The following is a 23,687-nucleotide window of genomic DNA, read 5'->3' as shown; positions in this document are numbered from 1 at the left end:
AGGGTGTGAGGGCACAGGCGGGTGTGGGGATACTCACGAGTCCCCGGCTGAGTGCCTGTACGTTGGAGTTCACCCCAGTGGACAAGAGGGTCACCTCCCTTCGCCTTAGGGTTGGAGGGGGGAAAACTCTGACTGTTGTTTGTGCATACGCACCAAACAGGAGTTCAGAGTATTCAGCCTTCTTGGATACCTTGCATGGGGTCCTGTATGGGACGCCGGCAGGGGATTCCATAGTCTTGCTGGGGGACTTCAACGCGCACGTGGGCAATGACAGTGATACTTGGACTGGCGTGATTGGGAGGAACGGTCTCCCTGATCTGAACCTGAGTGGTGGATTGTTATTGGACTTCTGTGCTAGTCACGGACTTGCGATAACAAACACCATGTTCAAGCATAAGGATGCTCATAGGTGTACCTGGTACCAGAGCACCCTAGGCCAAAGATCAATGATCGATTTTGTAATCGTATCAGCTGATCTGAGGCCGTATGTTTTGGACACTCGGGTGAAGAGAGGGGCTGAACTGTCAACTGATCACCATCTGGTGGTGAGTTGGGTTAGATGGCGGGGGAAACCTCTGGACAGACCTGGCAAACCCAAGCGTGTAGTGCGGGTGAACTGGGAACGTTTGGAGGAGTCCTCTGTCCGGAAGGACTTCAACTCCCACCTCCGGCGGGACTTCTCTGCCATCCCTGTGGAGGTTGGGGACATTGAACAGGAATGGGCAATGTTCAAAGCCTCTATTGCTAAAGCTGCAGCTGCGAGCTGTGGCCAGAAGGTCTTAGGTGCCTCAAGGGGCGGTAACCCTCGAACACCCTGGTGGACAGTGGTGGTCAGGGAAGCCGTCCGACTGAAGAAGGAGTCCTACCGGGGTATGTTATCCCGGGGGACTCCGGAGGCAGTTGCAAGGTACCGACGGGCCCGAAGGGCAGCGGCCGTGGCTGTGGACGAGGCTAAGCAGAGGGTGTGGGAGCAGTTCGGGGAATCCATGGAGAAGGACTATCGGGCGGCACCAAAGCTGTTCTGGAAGACCATACGGCACCTCAGGAGGGGGAAGCAGGGAACCATCCAAGCTGTGTACGGCAAGGATGGGACTTTGCTGACTTCAAGTGAGGAAGTCGTAGGGCGTTGGAAAGAGCACTTTGAGGAACTCCTGAACCCAAATACATCAGACACACCCTCCCTGATAGGAGCAGGGCCTGAGGATGATGGGGGATCGACGTCGATCTCTCGGAGTGAAGTCACTGAGGTAGTTAGACAACTCCACAGTGGCAAAGCTCCGGGGGTTGACGAGATCTGTCCAGAAATGCTGAAGGCTCTGGGTGTTGATGGGCTGTCTTGGTTGATACGCCTTTTTAACATTGCGTGGAAGTCTGGGACAGTGCCGAGGGAGTGGCAGACTGAGGTGGTGGTTCCCCTTTTCAAAAAGGGGGACCAGAGGGTGTGTGCTAATTACAGGGGTATCACACTACTCAGCCTCCCTGGGAAAGTTTACGCCAAGGTACTGGAAAGGAGGGTCCGGCCGATAGTCGAACCTCAGATTCAAGAGGAGCAATGTGGATTCCGTCCTGGTCGTGGAACAACTGACCAACTCTTTACGCTTGCGGGAATCCTGGAGAGGGCCTGGGAGTATGCCTATCCAGTCTACATGTGTTTTGTGGATTTGGAGAAGGCGTATGACCGCGTCCCTCGGGAGATCTTGTGGGAGGTGCTGAGGGAGTACGGAGTGAGGGGAACCCTGCTGAGGGCCATCCAATCTCTGTACAACCAAAGCGAGAGTTGTGTCCGGGTGCTTGGATGTAAGTCGGATCCGTTTCCAGTGGGGGTTGGTCTCCGCCAGGGCTGCGCTCTGTCACCTATCCTGTTTGTGATTTTCATGGACAGGATTTCTAGGCGGAGTCGTGGCCATGGCGGAGAGGGTATACGTCTCGGGGGGCTAAAGGTTGCGTCACTGCTGTTTGCAGATGATGTGGTCCTGATGGCACCTTCGGTTCGTGACCTTCAGCTCTCACTGGATCGGTTCGCAGCCGAGTGTTCAGCGGCAGGAATGAGGATCAGCATCTCCAAATCTGAGGCCATGGTTCTCAGCAGGAAACCGATGGTTTGTACAGTCCGGGTAGGGGACAGGACTCTGTCCCAGGTGGAGGGACAGAGTCCCTCCACCTATAAGTATCTCGGGGTCTTGTTCACGAGTGAGGGAAAGATGGAGAAGGAAATCAGCCGGAGAATCGGAGCAGCTGGGGCAGTATTGCAGTCTCTCTGCCGCACTGTTGTGACGAAACGGGAGCTGAGCCAGAAGGCAAAGCTCTCGGTCTACCGAGCTATCTACATTCCTACTCTCACCTATGGTCATGAAGTGTGGGTAATGACCGAAAGAATAAGATCGCGGATACAAGCGGCCGAAATGAGTTTCCTCAGAAGGGTGGCTGGCATCTCCCTTAGAGATAGGGTGAGAAGTGCAGTCACCCGGGAGAGACTCGGAGTAGAGCCGCTGCTCCTTCGCTTGGAAAGGAGCCAGCTTAGGTGGTTCGGGCATCTCGTGCGGATGCCTCACGAGATGCCTAGGGAGGTCCTTGTTGCACGTCCCACTGGGAGGAGGCCCCGCGGCAGGCCAAGGACCAGATGGGGGGATTACATCTCCTCTCTGGCCTGGGAACGCTTCGGGATTCCCCAGGAGGAAGTCGCAAATGTTGCTCTGGAGAGGGAAGTCTGGGGGTCTTTGCTGGAGCTGTTGTCCCCGCGACCCGATTCCGGATAAGCGGTTGAAGATGGATGGATGGATGGATTATTGGGTTGTTTATCTACTTCTGTTTTACACTTTTGGTATTCGAAGTATTTTCTGTCTCTGTCTTTTATGGCAGCTAATAGGTCCGGATTCATCCATGGTTCAAAGCGGGCTTTGATCCTGACTGTTTTCACGGGAGCCATGTCATTTAGTATCTTTAGGAACGCTGTTTTGAAGCGATCCCAAGCAACATCGACCAGGTTGCTCGCGAGCACAGGGGACCAGTCCCACTCATCTCATTTTAAATTGAAATTATCACTGGAGTATTTTTTAAGGGATCTGGATTGGGCTGTTATGTGGCCATTGGCTTTGGGTTTAGCTATTTTGCGGGTGCAGAAGGTTAGATAGTGGTCGCTAAGACCACTATCTAACGATCTATGGTTGATTGGGTGGAATCACACACCCTTGTAGGTAGAGTTATTATCCTTTTTACACACCGCATCACAGTTCGCTTAGAATTTCAGTTGTTCATTAATTATAGTCCCAAGGTATTTATACTTCTGCACATATTCAATTACCTGGTTGGCTGGTTCACATGGGGTCTCTTCCTAAAGTCAATCAGCATGTCTTTTGTTTTTGATAAGTTGAGCTGGAGGTAAGACTCATCAAACCAAAATCATCAATAAGTGGGCCGTGACTGCTTTCATAATCATTTAAAAACTTAATTACTGAATCATCAGCATCTTTGATTTTTGTTCTGTTGTCAGATGTACTCTGACACGTTTGTGTGCAAACAACTACAGGGGAGACAACACACAGCCTTGTTGTCATCCAGAAGAAGTACCTTTCCTGACAGACAAGGTATCTTTGACCCTGACTTTCTGGGTTCTCTTTGTTAAAAAGTTAAGGATCCGCCCATAAAGTTATTAGTCAGGTTAAAGTGCTCAGTCAACTCTCTAATCATGATATGTGGCTGGATTGTGTTAAAAGATGAAGAAAAATGTACAGATAAAAGTCTGGCATGAGTTCCATTTTTGTCCAAATGTTATAAAAGCAAACTGTATCTAAAAGAGTTCCAATGGCATCCTCCACACCTCTGTGGGCTCTTTACGCAAACTGCAAAGGCTCTAATTCTGTTTGAGTTTGTTTTAAAATCTCAGTCCTGACCAATTTCTGTAATATCTTCATAACTATGGAGGTCAAAGCCACCGGTCTAAAATCATTAAAAATGTTTGGTCCGTTGGTTTTGGGGACAGGAACCACCACAGTGTTTTTGCAACGCTCAGAGACACGTTGTGTCAGTAGGAACTTATAGAAAAGATAACATACAAAACTTAGTTCTTTAGCACGTTTTAAGTACACGTCCACAGATATTGTCTAGGCAATGTTTTTTTATTTACTTTCACTGCGCTAAATGATCTTTCAACATCCAGCTTAGCAACTTTAAAATGCTGGTTGTCCCTCAGACTATGGCTTAGTTCTAGAACTTCACTGCTAAAATCGAATGTATCAAAACGACAATAAAAACAATTAAGAGCATTAGCCAAATTAATATCTGTGCTAAAATCATTTAAAAGAACACAATTGCTGTAAGCTGCGTTTTGAAGCCCTGTCATGGAATTCATTGTCTTCCAGGCTGAGCAAAGATCATTTGCAGCCAGTTTATTCTCCAGTTTTAATTTATAGTTTTGTTTGGCTTTCAGAATTTCAGACTTAACTTCTTTTGTAGCTGAAAGCTGATCTTGTGCTGTTCCTTGTTTAAAAGCATTTCTCTTTCTTTGTAAACAGGACTTTACAGATGTGGACACCCATGGCTTATTTTTTAGAAATATTTTCACTTTCTTGCAGGTAATGATCATGTCCCTACAAAAAGCAACACATGAAGAGACATCATGTAGAAAAGAATATTACAGTGAATTATTGGACAGGAACAACAATAATATGAGAGCAACATGGGGCATCCTCAATAGCATTATTAAAAATGGCACTAAGAGGGACTACCCCCAATACTTCTTAGATGGAAAAAAAAATAATGACAACATTAAGGGAGTACCGTTTTTTCCGCACCATAAGCCGCACCTAAAAACCACAATTTTTCTCAAAAGCAGACAGTGCGGCTAATAACCCGGTGCGCCTTATATATGGATTAATATTCATATTTATTTTCATAAAGTTTAGGTCTCGCAACTACGGTAAACAGCCGCCATCTTTTTTCCCCGTAAAAGAGGAAGCGCTTCTTCTTCTACGGTAAGCAACCGCCCCCATAGAAGAGGAAGCGCTTCTTCTTCTACTGCAAGCAACCGCCAAGGTGAGCACCCGCCCCCGTAGAAGAAGAAGCGCGCGGATATTACGTTTCATTTCATTTGTGTGTTTCTGTAAAGACAACAAAATGTCTCCTACTAAGAGACACGCACTGTGGATACAACGGGAATACGTACGGTGAATATTCCAACACAGGGAATGAGAAGTCGTCCTACTGTGGTTCTAGCTTGCCATGCTAACGGCCAGAAACTTCCACCCACGGTGATATTCAAAAGGAAGACCTTGCCAAAAGAGAACTTTCCAGCCGGCGTCATCATAAAAGCTATCTCGAAGGGATGGATGGATGAAGAAAAGATGAGCGAGTGGTTGATAGACGTTTACGCGAAGACACCGGGTGACTTTTTTCACGCAGCGCCGTTCCTGTTGATCTACGACTGCATGCGCGTCCACATCATCGATGGTGTCAAAAAACAAGTGAAGCACACCGAAGAAGAATAATTCGAGGGATTTGTGGATGAGTAATAACTTCAGAAAGTGAGCTTTAAATGTTTATTTTGTGTGTTGTGTGACACTAACGTATGAGCAACGTTGAGTTATTGATGTTGCTATTGCTCTGCACTATTTTGAGTGTTACTATTTTTGTGATTGCACATTTGTACATTACATTTTGGGAGTGAACAGAGTTGTTAGAACGCTGGTTTGTAATATATTATTAAAGTTTGACTGACCTATCTGACTGTTTTGTTGACATTCCCTTTAGCGTAGCGTAGGTGCGGCTAATAGCACGGGACGGCTAATAGGTAAACAAAGTTTTGAAATATTCCGTTCATTAAACGTGCGGCTAATAACACGGGGCGCCTTATGTTGCGGAAAATACGGTAGTTGAAAGCTTCAATAATTACTTTGTAAATATTGGACCAAAATTGGAAGAAAAGATTCCAGACCCAGTTTCAATTGAGGACTATATTGATACCATAGAGCGAAATCCCAACTCTATGTTCCTTAGTAATGTGACACAGGAGGAAATAGTTATAATCGTGAAAACATTTAAATCTAAGACTTCAACTGATTGTAACGGAATTGATATGGAAACGATAAAAAAGGTTATTGAAGAGATCTCAGGACCATTAATGTATATTAGTAACCTATGATTTCAAACAGGTAAATTTCCAAACAAAATGAAAATAGCTAAAGTTGCACCAATTTATAAGACTGGAGACAAACACCAATTTACAAATTATAGACCTGTTTCTTTACTTCCACAATTTTCTAAAATCATTGAAAAACTGTTCAATAACAGATTAGAGAGTTTCACAAACAAAAATAGAATACTCAAAGAGAACCAGTATGGATACACAGCTAATGTTTAAACTTCAATGGCTTTAATTGAAATTACAGAAGAAATTACCAATGCAATAGATAGTAAAAAATGTGAGGCAGCAGTGTTTAGGATCTAACTAAAGCCTTTGACACAATTAATCACAATATTTTAATCAAAAAACTAGAACGATACGGCATCAGAGGGTTAATCTTAAACTGGATATGAAGTTATCTAACAAACAGGAAACAATACGTGAAGCTAGGCGAACACACATCTACAACGCTAAATATATCCCGTGGTGTACCTCAGGGATCAATACTAGGTCTTAAATTATTCAATCTCTATATAAATTACATTTGTAAAGTTACAAAAGATTTAAAGTTAGTATTATTTGCGGATGATACAACAGCGTTTTGCTCAGGAGAGAACACACAGGAGATAATACAAATAATACCAGAAGAAATGAACAAATTAAAAAGATGGTTTGACAAAAACAGACTATCGTTGAATCCCAGTAAAACTAAAATAATGCTATTTGGTAACAGTAGACTAGAAAGTCAAACACAAATACAAATAGACGGAATAGAAATTGAAAGAGTAAATGAAACCAAATTTCTAGGTATAATGATTGATGATAACTTGAACTGAAAATCTCATGTAAAAAATATACAACATAAAGTAGCAAGAAACACGTCAATAATGAATGAAGCAAAACATGTTTTAGACCAAAAATCCCTTCATATTCTCTACTGCTCGCTAGTGTTACCATATCTGAGTTACTGTGTAGAAATATGGGGAAATAACTACACAAGTACACTTCATTCATTAACGGTGTTACAAAAAAGATCAGTTAGAATAATACATAATGTTGGATATAGAGAACATACAAACCCCTCATTTATTGAATCAAAAATACTGAAATTCCATGACACAAAGCAAACTATAACCTGCTACCCAAGAATATACAACAATTCTTCTCAAAAAAATAGGAGAAATATAATCTTAGAGAAAAATGTAATTTAAAACATTTGTATGCACGTACAACACTTAAAGGCCTACTGAAATGATTTTTTTAAATTTAAACGGGGATATCAGATCCATTCTATGTGTCATACTTGATCATTTCGCGATATTGCCATATTTTTGCTGAAAGGATTTAGTAGAGAACATCGACGATAAAGTTCGCAACTTTTGATCGCTGATAATAAAAGCCTTGCCTGTACCGGAAGTAGCGTGACGTCACAGGCTGAAAGGCTCCTCACATTTCCCCATTGTTTACAATGCAGCGAGAGCGATTCGGACTGAGAAAGCGACGATTACCCCATTAATTTGAGCGAGGGTGAAAGATTTGTGGATGAGGAACGTGAGAGTGAAGGACTAGAGTGCAGTGCAGGACGTATCTTTTTTCGCTCTGACCGTAACTTAGGTACAAGGGTTCATTGGATTCCACACTTTCTCCTTTTTCTATTGTGGATCAGGGATTTGTATTTTAAACCACCTCCGATACTATATCCTCTTGAAAATGAGAGTCGAGAACGCGAAATGGACATTCACAGTGACTTTTATCTCCACGACAATACATCGGCGAAGCTCTTTAGCTGCGGAGCTAACGTGATAGCATCGTGCTTAAAGGCCTACTGAAACCCACTACTACCGACCACGCAGTCTGATAGTTTATATATCAATGATGAAATCTTAACATTGCAACACATGCCAATACGGCCGGGTTAACTTATAAAGTGACATTTAAAACTTCCCGGGAAATATCCGGCTGAAACGTCGCGGTATGATGACGTATGCGCGTGACGAAGTCAGAGTAACGGAAGTTATGGTACCCCGTAGAATCCTATACAAAAAGCTCTGTTTTCATTTCATAATTCCACAGTATTCTGGACATCTTTTGCAATTTGTTTAATGAACAATGAAGGCTGCAAAGAAGACAGTTGTAGGTGGGATCGGTGTATTAGCAGCGGACTACAGCAACACAACCAGGAGGACTTTGTTGGAGCGCTAGCCGCGCTAGCCGCGCTAGCCGTGCTAGCCGCGCTAGTCGCGCTAGCCGGGCTAGCCGCGCTAGCCGCGCTAGCCGCCGACCTCACCTTGACTTCCTACGTCTCCGGGCCGCCAAACGCATCGGGTGAAGTCCTTCGTCCTTCTGCCGATCGCTGGAACGCAGGTGAGCACGGGTGTTGATGAGTAGATGAGGGCTGGCTGGCGTAGGTGGAGAGCTAATGTTTTTAGCATAGCTCTGTGAGGTCCCGTTGCTAAGTTGCTAAGTTAGCTTCAATGGCGTCGTTAGCACAGCATTGTTAACCTTCGCCAGCCTGGAAAGCATTAACCGTGTATTTACATGTCCACGGTTTAATAGTATTGTTGATTTTCTATGTATCCTTCCAGTCAGGGGTTTATTTTTTTGTTTCTATATGCAGTTAAAGCACGATGCTATCACGTTAGCTCGTAGCTAAAGCATTTCGCTGATGTATTGTCGTGGAGATAAAAGGCACTGAATGTCCATTTCCCGTTCTCGACTCTCATTTTCAAGAGGATATAGTATCCGAGGTGGTTTAAAATACAAATCCGTGATCCACAATAAAAAAAGGAGAGTGTGGAATCCAATGAGCCAGCTTGTACCTAAGTTACGGTCAGAGCGAAAAAAGATACGTCCATCACTGCCTCTCAAGTCCTTCACTGTAACGTTCCTCATCTACGAATCTTTCATCCGCGCTCAAATTAACGGGGTAATCATCACTTTCTCGGTCCGAATCTCTCTCGCTCCATTGTAAACAATGGGGAATTGTGAGGAATACTAGCTCCTGTGACGTCACGCTACTTCCGATACAGGCAAGGGTTTTTTTTATCAGCGAGCAAAAGTTGCGAACTTTATCGTCAATTTTCTCTACTAAATCCTTTCAGCAAAAATATGGCAATATCGCGAAATGATCAAGTATGACACATAAAATGGATCTGCTATTCCCGTTTAAATTAAAAAAAATCATTTCAGTAGGCCTTTAACTGCAGATAGGAACAAAATAAATAAACCCCTGACTGGAAGGATAGACAGAAAATCAACAATACTATTAAACCATGGACCTGTAAATACACGGTTAATGCTTTCCAGCTTGGCGAAGCTTAACAATGCTGTTGCTAACGACGCCATTGAAGCTAACTTAGCAACGGAACCTCACAGAGCTATGATAAAAACATTAGCGCTCCGCCTACGCCAGCCAGCCCTCATCTGCTCATCAACACCCGTGCTCACCTGCGTTCCAGCGATAGACGGAAGGACGAAGGACTTCACCCGATCATTCGTGCGGTCGGCGGCTAGCGTCGGATAGCGCGTCTGCTATCCAAGTCAAAGTCCTCCTGGTTGTGTTGCTACAGCCAGCCACTAATACACCGATCCCACCTACAACTTTCTTCTTTGCAGTCGTCATTGTTCATTAAACAAATTGCAAAAGATTCACCAACACAGATGTCCAGAATACTGTGGAATTTTGAGATGAAAACAGAGCTTTTTTGTATTGGATTCAATGGTGTCCGAATACTTCCGTTTAACTATTGACGTCACGCGCATACGTCATCATACATAGACGTTTTCAATCGGAAGTTTAGCGGGAAATTTAAAATTGCACTTTATAAGTTAACCCGGCCGTATTGGCTGTGTTGCAATGTTAAGATTTCATCATTGATATATAAACTATCAGATTGCGTGGTCGGTAGTAGTGGGTTTCAGTGGGCCTTTAAGACCTTCAGTATATCAGTATGTGTAATTAAATTATGGAATGGATTAAGCAAAGCAATCAAACAATGGAGGACACAACGTCCACAGTTTCCAAAAACAATTTGAAATGTGGACTCGTCAAACCACAGAACACTTTTCCACTTTGTATCAGTCCATCTTAGATGAGCTCAGGCCCAGCGAAGCCGACTGCGTTTCTGGCTGTTGTTGATAAACGGTTTTCACCTTGCATAGGAGAGTTTTAACTTGCACTTACAGATGTAGCGACCAACTGTAGTTACTGACAGTGGGTTTCTGAAGTGTTCCTGAGCCCATGTGGTGATATCCTTTACACACTGATGTCGCTTGCTGATGCAGTACAGCCTGAGGGATCGAAGGTCACGGGCTTAGCTGCTTACGTGCAGTGATTTCTCCAGATTCTCTGAACCCTTTGATGATATTACGGACCGTAGATGGTGAAATCCCTAAATTCCTTGCAATAGCTGGTTGAGAAAGGTTTTTCTTAAACTGTTCAACAATTTGCTCATGCATTTGTTGGCAATGTGGTGACCCTCGCCCTATCCTTGTTTGTGAATGACTGAGCATTTTATGGAATCTACTTTTATACCCAATCATGGCACCCACCTGTTCCCAATTTGCCTGTTCACCTGTGGGATGTTCCAAATAAGTGTTTGATGAGCATTCCTCAACTTTATCAGTATTTATTGCCACTTTTCCCAACTTCTTTGTCATGTGTTGCTGGCATCAAATTCTAAAGTCAATGATTATTTGCAAAAAAAAAAAAATGTTTATCAGATTGAACATCAAATATGTTGTCTTTGTAGCATATTCAACTGAATATGGGTTGAAAATGTAAATCATTGTATTCCGTTTATATTTACATCTAACACAATTTCCCAACTCATATGGAAACGGGGTTTGTATATATAAATGTGTTTTGACTTCAAAAGTAGTTGATGGGGACGAGGGAGCAACATGGTTGTTCTGCTGTGTGATTTGACACCCAGTCGACTCAACAAGTGACACCAAATTCTGTGTCATCCCTTCTGAAGTGGTTGTATTAGGAGTGTGCTTCATATACGAGGAAGTAAGTGACCAGATGAAATAGCCACTACACTCACAAATATGGAATATGAAGCATTAAATGCTTGGCGAAAAAGGGAATTTTGTGTCCTTGATCTTTTACATTGTTAAAATCAAATGTTGGCAAAACCCAAACGAAAACCTCTGTGTGTTGTTGAAATACCCACAGCATGTAGAAATGTGCGTACATGAGCATTGAAGATGCCGTGAGGCACAGCACATTTTCACGTTCAGTTCACTCTTGATATATCTCAAATTTGCCAGGTTATTGTGTGTATGCACGCTTAATACATGAGGCCCCTGATCACCAAGCTCCTAATCAGGAAGTATGACACCCAACTTTTCCATCCAGGTCCTGAGAGAGTGTTTGTAGAGATGAGGAGGAGGCACTGGACTCTAAGAGGAAACAAATGCATTAAACGGCACCAGCACAGCTGTGTGTAATGTCAGAAGTGGCACCCCAGACTGGTAGTTCCTTAGATAGCCGATCTGCCTCCTCCACGACTCTGTCTATACAAGCCACTAGGGATGTGCGTATCGATCCTGTGGTATCGATATATCGATACTCACACGCTACTCATTTGGCATCACTTTTCTGAAAAAAGTATCGATATAAACCAAAAAACGGCGTGTGGGGGGTGCAAGCATCACCCTTCTGGTTAACTGGAGTGGATTGCTTAGACCTCTACAACAACAAGGTGGGTCGACGAACAGAAAAGCGATAAGGATTACATTTTGGTGCATGACGACAAGCTGTGTGCAACTTGTTGAGGACATTGACACTGACTCCTTTCTGATGGCAGACACTACACAGCTTCAACGCTCACGGTGTCAGGCATTTTAAGTTCGGGCAACAGAAGAACCAATTTTCGAAGAGGCTCTGCTGAGGTGCAGGCAAGCTTTCAGACATTGGAAGCTGTCTTTCAAAAACAACTGGCAGGACATAAGATAGAGTTTCACTTTAACCTGCCAATCTCCTCATATTTCGGCAGATGGAAACACGAAATTAAGTCAATAAAGGCAGTTTTCCAAGTGGTGGCAGAACCTGTACTGCAGACCGTGTTAACTGAAGTGGAATAAATGCTCAATGCAAAGCTGCTTGAGTATATTTTCCTGGCCCAGACCAAACAGCCCAAATCTAATGCTTATGGGACAACAAGATGTATCCCGTCCACAAGCCATCAATGTATTCAGTGATCTACTGAGCAGACGACGATGGCGACATCGTCAGGTACTGGTGAAAAACATTTGGTCCAACTTCATTCGCCATCATCTTTCAGACCTGCAGATGCAGACCAAGGAGAATAATGGCATATACAAGCAAACCACTACCAGTTGTGGTGGTGGTTCATCCGCAACTACCAGGGTGTCAGTTGCCAATCGGCAAAATAGTCAAGACCATTCATGGTGCGGATGGCCAAGTCAGGGCAGTCCATGTGAAGATCAAGGGACAAACTTATCTGCCTGGTGCGGCTGCTGGCTTAGAGAGATGAGAAAGACAATAACTGAGATAAGACTTTCCTTTAAAGCTCAAATTTCTAACTAAATTTGGGAGTGACTGTGTTGGAAAGTGTTTTAATTTTACCTTGTTCTGCAAATGTTTTATGTGGTTAGGTTTCCAGTGCTTTTATTGGTCATTTCATATTCATCAAGTCCTCTGTGTAGTATCGGTTTGGTATTGGTGATTATGACCAACACTGTGTGCATTCTTGACACAAAAATTTGAGTTTATGGCGAATATAGCACTGTCATTCATGTTAAAATGTAGCTAGCAGAGGTGGGACCAAGTCATTGTTTTGCAAGTCACAAGTAAGTCTCGAGTCTTTGCCCTCAAGTCTCGAGTCAAGTCCCGAGTCAAGACAGGCAAGTCCAGAGTCAAGTCCAAAGTCAAGACTGAAAAGTCTCAAGTCAAGTCCCAAGTCCTGCATTTTGAGTTTCGAGTCCTTTCAAATCCTTTTAACCACAGACTAATATATTTTCACAGATTGTGTATGCTTTTAAAACGCTGTATTTATTTATTAAAACAAGTGCATTTGAAATTGCAGGAAAAAAAAATAGTGCTGACACTAGTTATTTTAAACATTTAACTCATTCCTTTACAGAATAAACACATTAGAAAAAACAAGTGTAACTGTACTTATTTGCACAAAAGTGTTAACATTGTATTTCCATGACATATTGCATTGTAACTAGTTCCACAGCAGTTTCTATCCTGTTCTTACCTTATCTCATTGATCTCATCTCATACTGTATGTGTGTTTATGTGTGCGTACACATGAAAAACATAACAAATTCATGAACATAACAATGAACAGAGTTGTACTTTTTAGATGTCAGGGCCCTATGCAATATGTACACATATTCTTAATATAGTATACATTCTAACTGACCTTTTTTTGACTATGTTTGTCTTTTTGTAGGTGGCTAAAATACGCGGTGCTGCTGACCGCCGTCTAACGTTACGTTACTGTGTGTGATACGTTGACTAACGTAACATTAAGTATAGGTACCTCATGCAACCCTGCTTAAAAAAAATCACTTGACAAAAAGTATGAATAAGGTAGCGAACTGAAGTGTACGCAACAGGTTGCCATGTTTGCAATGACGTTATAACCATAGACATCTTATAAGTAGACACATCATTGGCTGCTGTGATGCGAGCAATTTGGCCGCCATCTTGAAGTGGTGATGAGGAGCCGGCAAGCAGCCTAAACTGACAGTTGACAGGTAGAAAACAAAGATGCCGGGCTGGTGTTCAGCGTTTTCCTGCTCAAATGAGCGGACTGTTGAAAATAGGAATCGGGGGATTACTTTTCACAAATAAGATTTAACATTAACGTACTATTGGTTGTATTTTGTGAAAAGAATACTACCAAAGAGTTGAGAAGGAGCAAAGATCTTCAATATTTGTATGTGAAAATCACAAAGAAATCTTCCGGGTGAGGATGACCCCCCTAAAGGGGTTTGGTTTACAAACTTTCTGCCCCACCTAAAACAAAATTCACCAGCAGCCACTGATTGTAATGCATTCTCATTTTAGGCAAAATATAAGTCAATACTTTCTTAACAGTATAATTGTAACCAGGAATAAGTCTTCAAGTAACAATATTCAAATACTAACATTGTTGGGTAAGACAGAATTTGGTTTTATTCTGAATCCAGTGAAACAGATTTGTGGTGTCAAAAAGGTTAACCAACGAACGAGATTTCTCTACAGAATTTCCTCTCTGGTCAACAAAAGCACCTTGAGGATTCTGGCGGGAACTCTCGTTCAACCCTTTTTCGATTACGCATGCACCTCCTGGTACCCTAGCACCTCCAAAACCCTCAAATCTAAACTCCAAACATCTCAGAACAAGCTAGTCAGGTTACTTCTAGACCTCCACCCCAGATCCCACCTCACTCCTACCCACTTCTCTAAAGTGGGTTGGCTCAAGGTGGAGGACAGAGTTAAACAACTTGCACTGAGCCTAGTCTATAAAATCCGCTACACCTCCCTGATACCGAAGTACATGTCAAACTACTTCCTTAACGTAAATGACCGCCATAACCACAACACCAGGGGGTGCTCCACTAACCACGTTAAACCCAGATTCCGAACTAACAAAGGTCTTAACTCATTCTCTTTCTATGCCACATCAATGTGGAATGCGCTCCCAACAGGTATAAAAGAAAGGGCATCTCTATCCTCCTTCAAAACCGCAATAAAAGTTCACCTCCAGGCAGCTACAACCCTAAACTAACACCCTCCCCGGATTGCTAATAATCAAATGTAAACAATCAAATGCAGATTCTTTTTCTTATGCCTTCTGATCTCTCTCTCTCTCTCTCTCTCTATGTCCACTACTTGATGTCCATATCCCCCCCCCACACCCCCCCCCCCCTCCCTCCACACCCCTGATTGTAAATAATGTAAATAATTCAATGTGATTATCTTGTGTGATGACTGTATTATGATGATAGTATATATGATAGTATATATCTGTATCATGAATCAATTTAAGTGGACCCCGACTTAAACAAGTTGAAAAACTTATTCGGGTGTTACCATTTACTGGTCAATTGTACGGAATATGTACTTCACTGTGCAACCTACTAATAAAAGTCTCAATCAATCAATCAATCAATCAATGGTTTTAGCTGATATAAAGACTTTCAGGTGTTTATATGTTTATGTTTAAGTATTTGACAGACGCTTTTATCCAAAGCGACATACATAAAAAATACATATAAAACAATCACTGTAAACATTATCATTTAAGGGAAGAATGTAATACAAAATATCAATACAAAGTGTCAAGACAGAATAAACTCTCTGATGCTGCAGCAACAGGGATACAGTCTACAGGTCCCTAAAATATATAGATATCTAATGTATTCATACATTCTTTATGTAGGATATATGCATGTATCCATCCATCCATTTTCTACCGCTTATTCCCTTCGGGGTATACGCACGTATATATAACCTAATTATATTGTTTCTTGAATTTAAAAATAGCTGACCGTTTTTTTCCCCCTTCTCTGGGATTATATTCCCAGTTTTGATCTCGGACGTCTGGTCACTTATAGCATATAAGAATATTCTATTACTGTTAAACAAACTATGAATAATAAAACACGCCAAAACATGTGTCCTTTATCATAGCTACACTTATGACAAAAAAGCGCGTGAAAATCAGTGGTATTCAGTGAGGTAAAATGAATTAAATGCGCTGACAGTTCATTGCTCCTGCCAAATGAATTGCACTGAGTGGAGCGGATCACCACTCCAAGATGGCGGCCCCGCGTCTCGTCAGTGCCAGTAGGCAGTAGCGCTTGATGCTGCGTCTATTTATAAGATGTCTATGGTTATAACGTTAGCAGTGATTTTACAGCCTCACTGATTTAACTACACAGCAAACAAAAGTTACGTTACTTAGCCAATAAACGTTAGCTTACATTCAAAATGTACCCTTCTTTGTGCATCTTCAAATGTCGAACGAAGTTGGAAGTTGTTGCGTCTCCGTCTGTAATATTCGAACTGCATGTTTTGCATACAGCAATTCGTTTTTTGTTGACCAAGTTGTAGTTTTTATACCCGTATGAAACCAACTTTGGCAGAATTTTTTCTCACTGGCACATTGTTTGACAATTCTTCTTTGTTGGTTTTCCTGCATTTTGATTGGATGAGTGCTGTGGGATGAAAACAACGTAGTCCTAATTTGATTCGCTATTGTACTGAGAGCACACAAGCTGACAGGAACAAGACGCTGACAGACACAAGTACACAATGAAAGATACGGCGCGCTCCTGAATAACTTTTTAATCTTTAGGTTTTGGGGAAAGTAGCAAGTCATGTCAAGTCAAAAGACTCAAGTCCAAGTGAAGTCACAAGTCATTGATGTTAAAGTCTAAGTCGAGTTGCAAGTCTCTTTACATTTTGTCAAGTCGAGTCTAAAGTCATCAAATTCATGACTCGAGTCTGACTCGAGTCCAAGTCATGTGACTCGAGTCCACACCTCTGGTAGCTAGGAATAAATGCTTTAAAATGTAATATCGGAAATGAACGGTATCGGTTTCATAATTATCCAAGTCATGTGACTCGTGTCCACACCTCTGGTAGCTAGGAATAAATGCTTTAAAATGTAATATCGGAAATGAACGGTATCGGTTTCATAATTATCTGTATCTGTTTCAAAAAGTAAAATTTATGACTTTTTAAAACGCCGCTGTGTACACGTACGTAGGGAGAGGTACAGAGCCCCAATAAACCTTAAAGGCACTTCCTTTGCGTGCTGGCCCAGTCACATAATATCTACGGCTTTTCACATTCACAAGTTAATGCAAGGCATACTTGGTCAACAGCCATACAGGTCACACTGAGGGTAGCCATATAAACAACTTTAACACTGTTACAAATATGCGCCACACTGTGAACCCACACCAAACAACATTCCATCCATCCATCCATTTTCTTCCGCTTATCCGAGGTCGGGTCGCGGGGGCAGCAGCCTAAGCAGACTTACTGCCGGCAATGCGGACCAAGCTCTGACACTGATCGTACAGGGAGCGGACCGCCACTATCAGACAGTCCGATACCCCATACTCTCTGAGCACTCTCCACAGGACTTCCCGAGGGACACTGTCGAATGCCTTCTCCAAGTCCACAAAGCACATGTAGACTGGTTTGGAAAACTCCCATGCACCCTCAAGGACCCTGCCGAGAGTATAGAGCTGGTCCACAGTTCCACGACCAGGGCAAAAACCACACTGTTCCTCCTGAATCCGAGGTTCGACTATCCGGCGTAGCCTCCTCTCCAGTACACCTGAATATACCTTACCGGGAAGGCTGAGGAGTGTGATCCCACGATAGTTGGAACTCACCCTCCGGTTCCCCTTCCTAAAGAGAGGAACCACCACCCCGGTCTGCCAATCCAGAGGTACCGCCCCCGATGTCCACGCAATGCTGCAGTCTGGTCAACCAAGACAGCCCCACAGCATCCAGAGCCTTAAGGAACTCCGGGCGGGTCTCATCCACCCCCGGGGCCTTGCCACCGAGGAGCTTTTTAACTACCTCAGCCCCAGAAATGGGAGAGCCCACCACAGATTCCCCAGGCACTGCTTCCTCATAGGAAGACGTGTTGGTGGGATTGAGGAGGTCTTCGAAGTATTCCCTCCACCGATCCACAACATCCGCAGTCGAGGTCAGCAGAACACCATCCGCACCATACACGGTGTTGACAGTGCACTGTTTCACCTTCCTGAGGCGGCGGATGGTGGTCCAGAATCGCTTTGAAGCCGTCCGGAAGTCGTTTTCCATGGCTTCCCCGAACTCCTCCCATGTCCGAGTTTTTGCCTCTGCGACCGCTGAAGCCGCACACCGCTGTTGGTACCTGTCCGCTGCCTCCGGAGTCCTATGAGCCAAAAGAACCCGATAGGACTCCATGGTCTACTCGGACTCAATGTCCAGCACCTCCCTCGTGACATGTTCAAAGTTCTTCCGGAGGTGGGAATTGAAACTCTCTCTGACAGGAGAGTCTGCCAGACGTTCCCAGCAGACCCTCACAATGTGTTTGGGCCTGCCAGGTCTGTCCGGTATCCTGCCCCACCATTGCAGCCAACTCACCACCAGGTGGTGATCGGTAGAAAGCTCCGCCCCTCTCTTCACCGGAGTGTCCAAAACATGAGGCCGCAAATCCGATGACACAACTACAAAGTTGATCATGGAACTGCGGCCTAGGGTGTCCTGGTGCCAAGTGCACATATGGACACCCTTATGTTTGAACATGGTGTTTGTTATGGACAATATGTGACGAGCACAGAAGTCCAATAACAAAACACCACTCGGGTTCATATCCGGGCGGCCATTCTTCCCAATCACGCCTCTCCAGGTTTCACTGTCGTTGCCAACATGAGCGTTGAAGTCCCCCAGTAGGACAAAGGAATCACCCAGGGGAGCACTTTACAGTACTCCCTCGAGTGTATCCAAAAAGGGTGGGTACTCTGAACTGCTGTTTGGTGCGTAAGCACAAACAACAGTCAGGACCCGTCCCCCCACCCGAAGGCAGAGGGAGGCCACCCTCTCGTCCACTGGGTTGAACTCCAACGTGCAGGCTCTGAGCCGGGGGGCAACAAGAATTGCCACCCCAGCCCGTCGCCTCTCACTGCGTGCAACGCCAATGTGGAAGAGAGTCCAGCCCCTCTCCAGAGAACTGGTTCCAGAGCCCTTGCTGTGCGTCGAGGTGAGTCAGACTATATCCAGCCGGAACTTCTCTACCTCGCGCACTAGCTCAGGCTCCTTCCCCCCCAGCGAGGTGACGTTCCACGTCCCAAGAGCTAGCTTATGTAGCCGAGGATCAGACTGCCAAGTGCCCTGCCTTCGGCTTCCGCCCAGCTCACATTGCACCCGACCTCTATGGCCCCTGCTATGGGTGGTGAGCCCATTGGAGGGGGGACCCACGTTGCCTCTTCGGGCTGTGCCCGGCCGGGCCCCATGGCCCAGCCACCAGGCGCTCGCCATCGTGCCCCAACTCCGGGCCTGGCTCCAGAGGGGGGCCCCGGTGACCCGCGTCTGGGCGAGGGAAATATGAGTCCTTGTTGATGCATTCCCATAGAAGTCTTTGAGCTGCTCTTTGTCTGATCCCTCATCTAGGACCTCTTTGTCTTGGGAAACCCTACCAGGGGGCATGAAAGCCCCTGGACAACATAGCTCCTAGGATCATTGGGACACGCAAACTCCTCTACCACGGTAAGGTGACAGCTCAGAGAGGAGCCAAACAAGAATGACAAACACATTTCGGGAGAACATCTGCACCGTAACACAACATAAACACAACAGAACAAATACCCAGAACCCCTTGCAGCACAAACTCTTCCGGGACGCTACAATATACACCCCCCCCCTTTCCCTCCCCACCTCAACCTCCTCATAGTCTCTCTCAGGGAGAGCATGTCCCAAATTCCAAGCTATTGTTTTGAGGCATGTTAAAAAAAATAATGCACTTTGTGGCTTCAATAATAAATATGGCAGTGCCATGTTGGTATTTTTTTCCATGACTTGAGTTAATTTATTTTGGAAAACCTTGTTACATTGTTTAATGCATCCAGCGGGGCATCACAACAAAATTAGGCATAATAATGTGTTAATTCCACGACTGTATATATCAGTATCGGTTGATATCTGTATCGGTAATTAAGAGTTGGGCAATATCGGAATATCGGATATCGGTAAAAAAGCCATTATCGGACATCTCTAAATTGTAGCCTAATATAAATGTAGCCTTAATGTCCAAATACATCATCTTCATCCTTCATGATGGTCATAACGTTTGACTAAACATGTAACCAATTTTGATTTCTACTCTTTCCCAGCATTTTAACATGTCTAGATTCACTTGTCTTCTTCACACTTGGAAAAAATCATGAAGGGAAAAACATTTACAAACAAGTGACATTATTCTTCCTCAAACAGGCTGAAGCTGTCTGACATAAGTAAGCACGCACACTCCCGCACGCGCCCAGACCCACACACACACGCACGCACACACACACAAGAAATCTCACCCTGAGCCTCGTTAGCACAGTGGTGGACACCCACGTCCTCCCCCAGGGGGTAGATAGGTATGAGGTCCACAGCACCCAAACATGGATGGACACCCGAGTGTGTGTTCATGTCAAACAGCTGACACGCTTTTTCACAGGCAGATAGAACCGCCTCCCCTGGAATTAAACACATGTACTTTATAATATGTGTCATTTTGACAACTTTGCTTGTTTTTCAATTTATTTATATATTCACATACTATATTTGTTATAAATTTATTTCAATCTTCAATAAAGGACTCGCTCCAAATGTAATCATTCATTGCTAGTGCTTCAGTACTTTACAATGATTGAATACGTACTGATGGACTGGATACTGGCTACGATGGTGATGACAGAACGGCTGTAGTCCAAATCATGGAAGATGTTCAGTACAGTTGTTTCCTCTATTCTTGCACCTGTCAATCAAGTAAAAACACATGTATCACAACTCAAACACTCACAATACCAACCAAATCATTATCAATAAATGGTATCTTTTAATAATAAACTTTGACAACAAACACTGATAATATGTTATCATGAATAATACTCATCGTATTGGGAAAAAACGACATTCTGGGGGAGAGAAGGTATGTCGCCCAATTGTTGCACAATTTGTTGACCCAAAGAGTAAATCCATGGTAATGGAGCGTGGGAAAGAATTCAAGGGAACGACCTTCTCCATTAGTGACCAGTTTCCAGCCGAGATACTCAAGAGAAGACGGCTGTTGTATCCAATAATGAATGAGGCTAAAAAGAACAACAAACGAACCCGTCTAATTGTGGACAAACTCTACATCGAAGGTACTCTTTTTAGAAATGCCAGAATTACATACTGGTTGAGTGGCGGTGTTGATAAAATCCAAACGGACTGAAAACAACATATTGCAACCGCACCAAAACAATGGCGCGAGATGATGACGTCATGCATACACAGGTAGTCATGGAAACGTTTAACACCGCCAGAAACCTCGATGAAGTTATTTCAGGCACATTTTTCTTCATTTCTGTCCAAAAAATGTTTTGGGGGGGGGGGTGTATTATTGGCCTGGTTCTGTTTTTCCTTTTTATACCACTACTTGATTGGTGATATTTGTCGAGTTTTGTTTTCTTAGTTTTTTTTTCTCTCTTCTACTGTTCTACTTTTTAGCTTTCTCCTTCTCTTATGATTTTGTTTCCATTATCTTTTTTTAATTTTAAATTTTTAATTTTACTTTCTTTAAGCATGTTTGTTTTGCTATTTGAATTATTAAATTTTGTGGTAAAGAGCAATGGGAGGGGGAGGTAGGGGGATTGACAAGAACAAATAACCCAGTTAAATTATACATTGAGAGGTCACATTTATTAAATGTTATGTTTGATCATTTTTGTCACATAAAGAAAAAAAACAGTTAACACAAACATAATATATTGCAATGACTAGAAAATGTTTGATAATTATATCTTGGAATGTAACAGGTACAAATGAACAGGTGAAACAAAGAAAAATTCTGAAGCATTTAAACAATTTGTTTACTGATATTGCTTTTCTACAGGAAACCCATTTGAAAACTGAACATTTAAAATATCTGAAAAAAGGATGGGTTGGTGAGATAGTTGGTGTTGGACTGTCCTCCAAAAGATCTGGTGTTGCTATAATGTTTAACAAAAAGATTAACTATATTATAAATAGTGTACTTTTAGATCCAGAGGGCAGATATATGATTATCAACTGCCATATAGATAATAACAATATCACACTGGTAAACGTATATGCACCCAATGATGATAAACCTTTTTTCTTTGGTGACATGGAGCTCAAATTGGCAGATCATATTGATTCTGATATTATTATGGGTGGGGATCTAAATTTAACAATAAATCCAAATATTGACAAAACTGGTAAGATTGTTAAACCCAAGAAATCTGTTTTTTCTCTTCTGAAATTAATGCAAACTCTTAACCTAATAGATATTTGGAGAACCTTAAATCCATATGAGAAGGATTTCACTTTTTATTCAAACAGACATCAGTCATTTTCAAGAATTGATTTTCTTTGTTCCTAAGGCAATTGTAGAAAATGTGCAGGCTAAAATTCACCCAATAATTATTTCTGATCACAGTCCAATTCAAATCGACGTAAGCTTTCCTCTTGTCGCTTTCCAATGCAAACAATGGAAAATTAATATTTCTTTATTAGATAGTGAGGAAAAAAAATTACGAATTAAATAATTTATTTCAGATTTTATTAAAAATAACCAGGATTTTGTCTCTGACATCTCCACAATATGGGAAGCACTTAAATGTTGTGTAAGAGGAGAACTTATTAGGATTGCAAGCTTTAAGAATAAAAAACAACATGCTGAAGAAAATGAATTATTGAATGGAATCAAACAATTGCAGGACACATTGTCCAAACAGTATAATCAGGAAACATGGATCAAACTTTGGAAACAAAGAATGGAATATAATAATATAATAAAGCAGACGGTTGAATATAAAATTAATAGGGCAAAATTAAAGTTTCATGAATACGGCGAGCAAGCTGGAAAGCTCCTTGCGTTAACATTAAAGAAGCAGATGACTAGAAATCATGTAATATTAAACTTTCAGATGGTAGTATTTATGTTGATCCCAAGCAAATCAATGAAACTTTTAGAACATTTTACACAAATTTATATAAGCCTGAGAAAGATTGTAGCATAGAAGCTATGCAGTCATATTTAAACGCAATACAACTGCCATCCTTATAAGAGCATGACAAAAAATCACTGGAGGAACCTATACAATTAATGGAAATTCAAAAAGCTATAAATTCATTTGCAAAAAATAAATCTCCTGGCCCTGATGGCTACAATACAGAATGTTATCAAATATTCAGTGAAGGTTTGTCTCCTCTATTATTACAAATGTACCAATCTTCATTTAATAAACAATTGTTTTCTCCAACCTTCAATTTTTCTCATATCTCATTGATACATAAAAAGGATAAAGACCCATTGAATTGCAGTAATTATCGTCTTTTATCCCTAGCCAATATGGACAATAAAATCTTGGCAAAAATCTTAGCCACACGATTATCAAATGTAATAGGAAAATTAATTCATAATGACCAAACTGGCTTCATGGTAGGTCGACAATCTTCAGACAATACAAGGAAATTGTTCAATGTTATCTACTATGCTAGAAGTCTCCCATATCCCACAGCAGTATGTACTGTTCATGCGGAGAAGGCATTCGACCGCATAAACTGGTCATTTATGTTTTGCACTTACATAAACTTGGATTTGGAGATAATTTTATACGATGGATTAAGACCCATGGCATCAGTCAAAACCAATAATCATATTTCAGAACCTTTTTCGTTAAAAAGAGGAGTAAAACAGGGATTCCTGCATCTGGATTATTATTTAATTTGGTTATTGAACCCTTAGCTGCAAAACTAAGAAGTGAAAATAATATTCATGGTATAAAAATTGGCTCTCAGTATAATAAGCTATCGATGTATTGTGAC

The 23,687-nt window shown here is 42.5% G+C and overlaps 1 protein-coding gene across 4 annotated transcripts in view; it reads right to left on the bottom strand.

Annotated features, from left to right (window-relative positions):
* ftcdnl1 (formiminotransferase cyclodeaminase N-terminal like 1) overlaps positions 1 to 23,687 on the bottom strand; it is a 110,466-nt gene that overhangs the window by 27,342 nt on the left and 59,437 nt on the right. For all 4 annotated transcript variants that reach the window (XM_062067827.1, XM_062067829.1, XM_062067830.1 and 1 more), the window contains exons 3-4: positions 20,515 to 20,610; positions 20,174 to 20,329 (exon numbers count right to left, since the gene is read on the bottom strand). In XM_062067827.1, coding sequence (XP_061923811.1) covers positions 20,174 to 20,329; positions 20,515 to 20,610 — 252 coding nt within the window. The remainder of the gene's footprint in view (positions 1 to 20,173; positions 20,330 to 20,514; positions 20,611 to 23,687) is intronic.

Source organism: Entelurus aequoreus, linkage group LG13 (genome assembly GCF_033978785.1).
Source record: "Entelurus aequoreus isolate RoL-2023_Sb linkage group LG13, RoL_Eaeq_v1.1, whole genome shotgun sequence".
NCBI classification, from domain to species: Eukaryota; Metazoa; Chordata; class Actinopteri; order Syngnathiformes; family Syngnathidae; genus Entelurus; species Entelurus aequoreus.
This window is presented reverse-complemented; position numbering and strand designations above follow the sequence as displayed.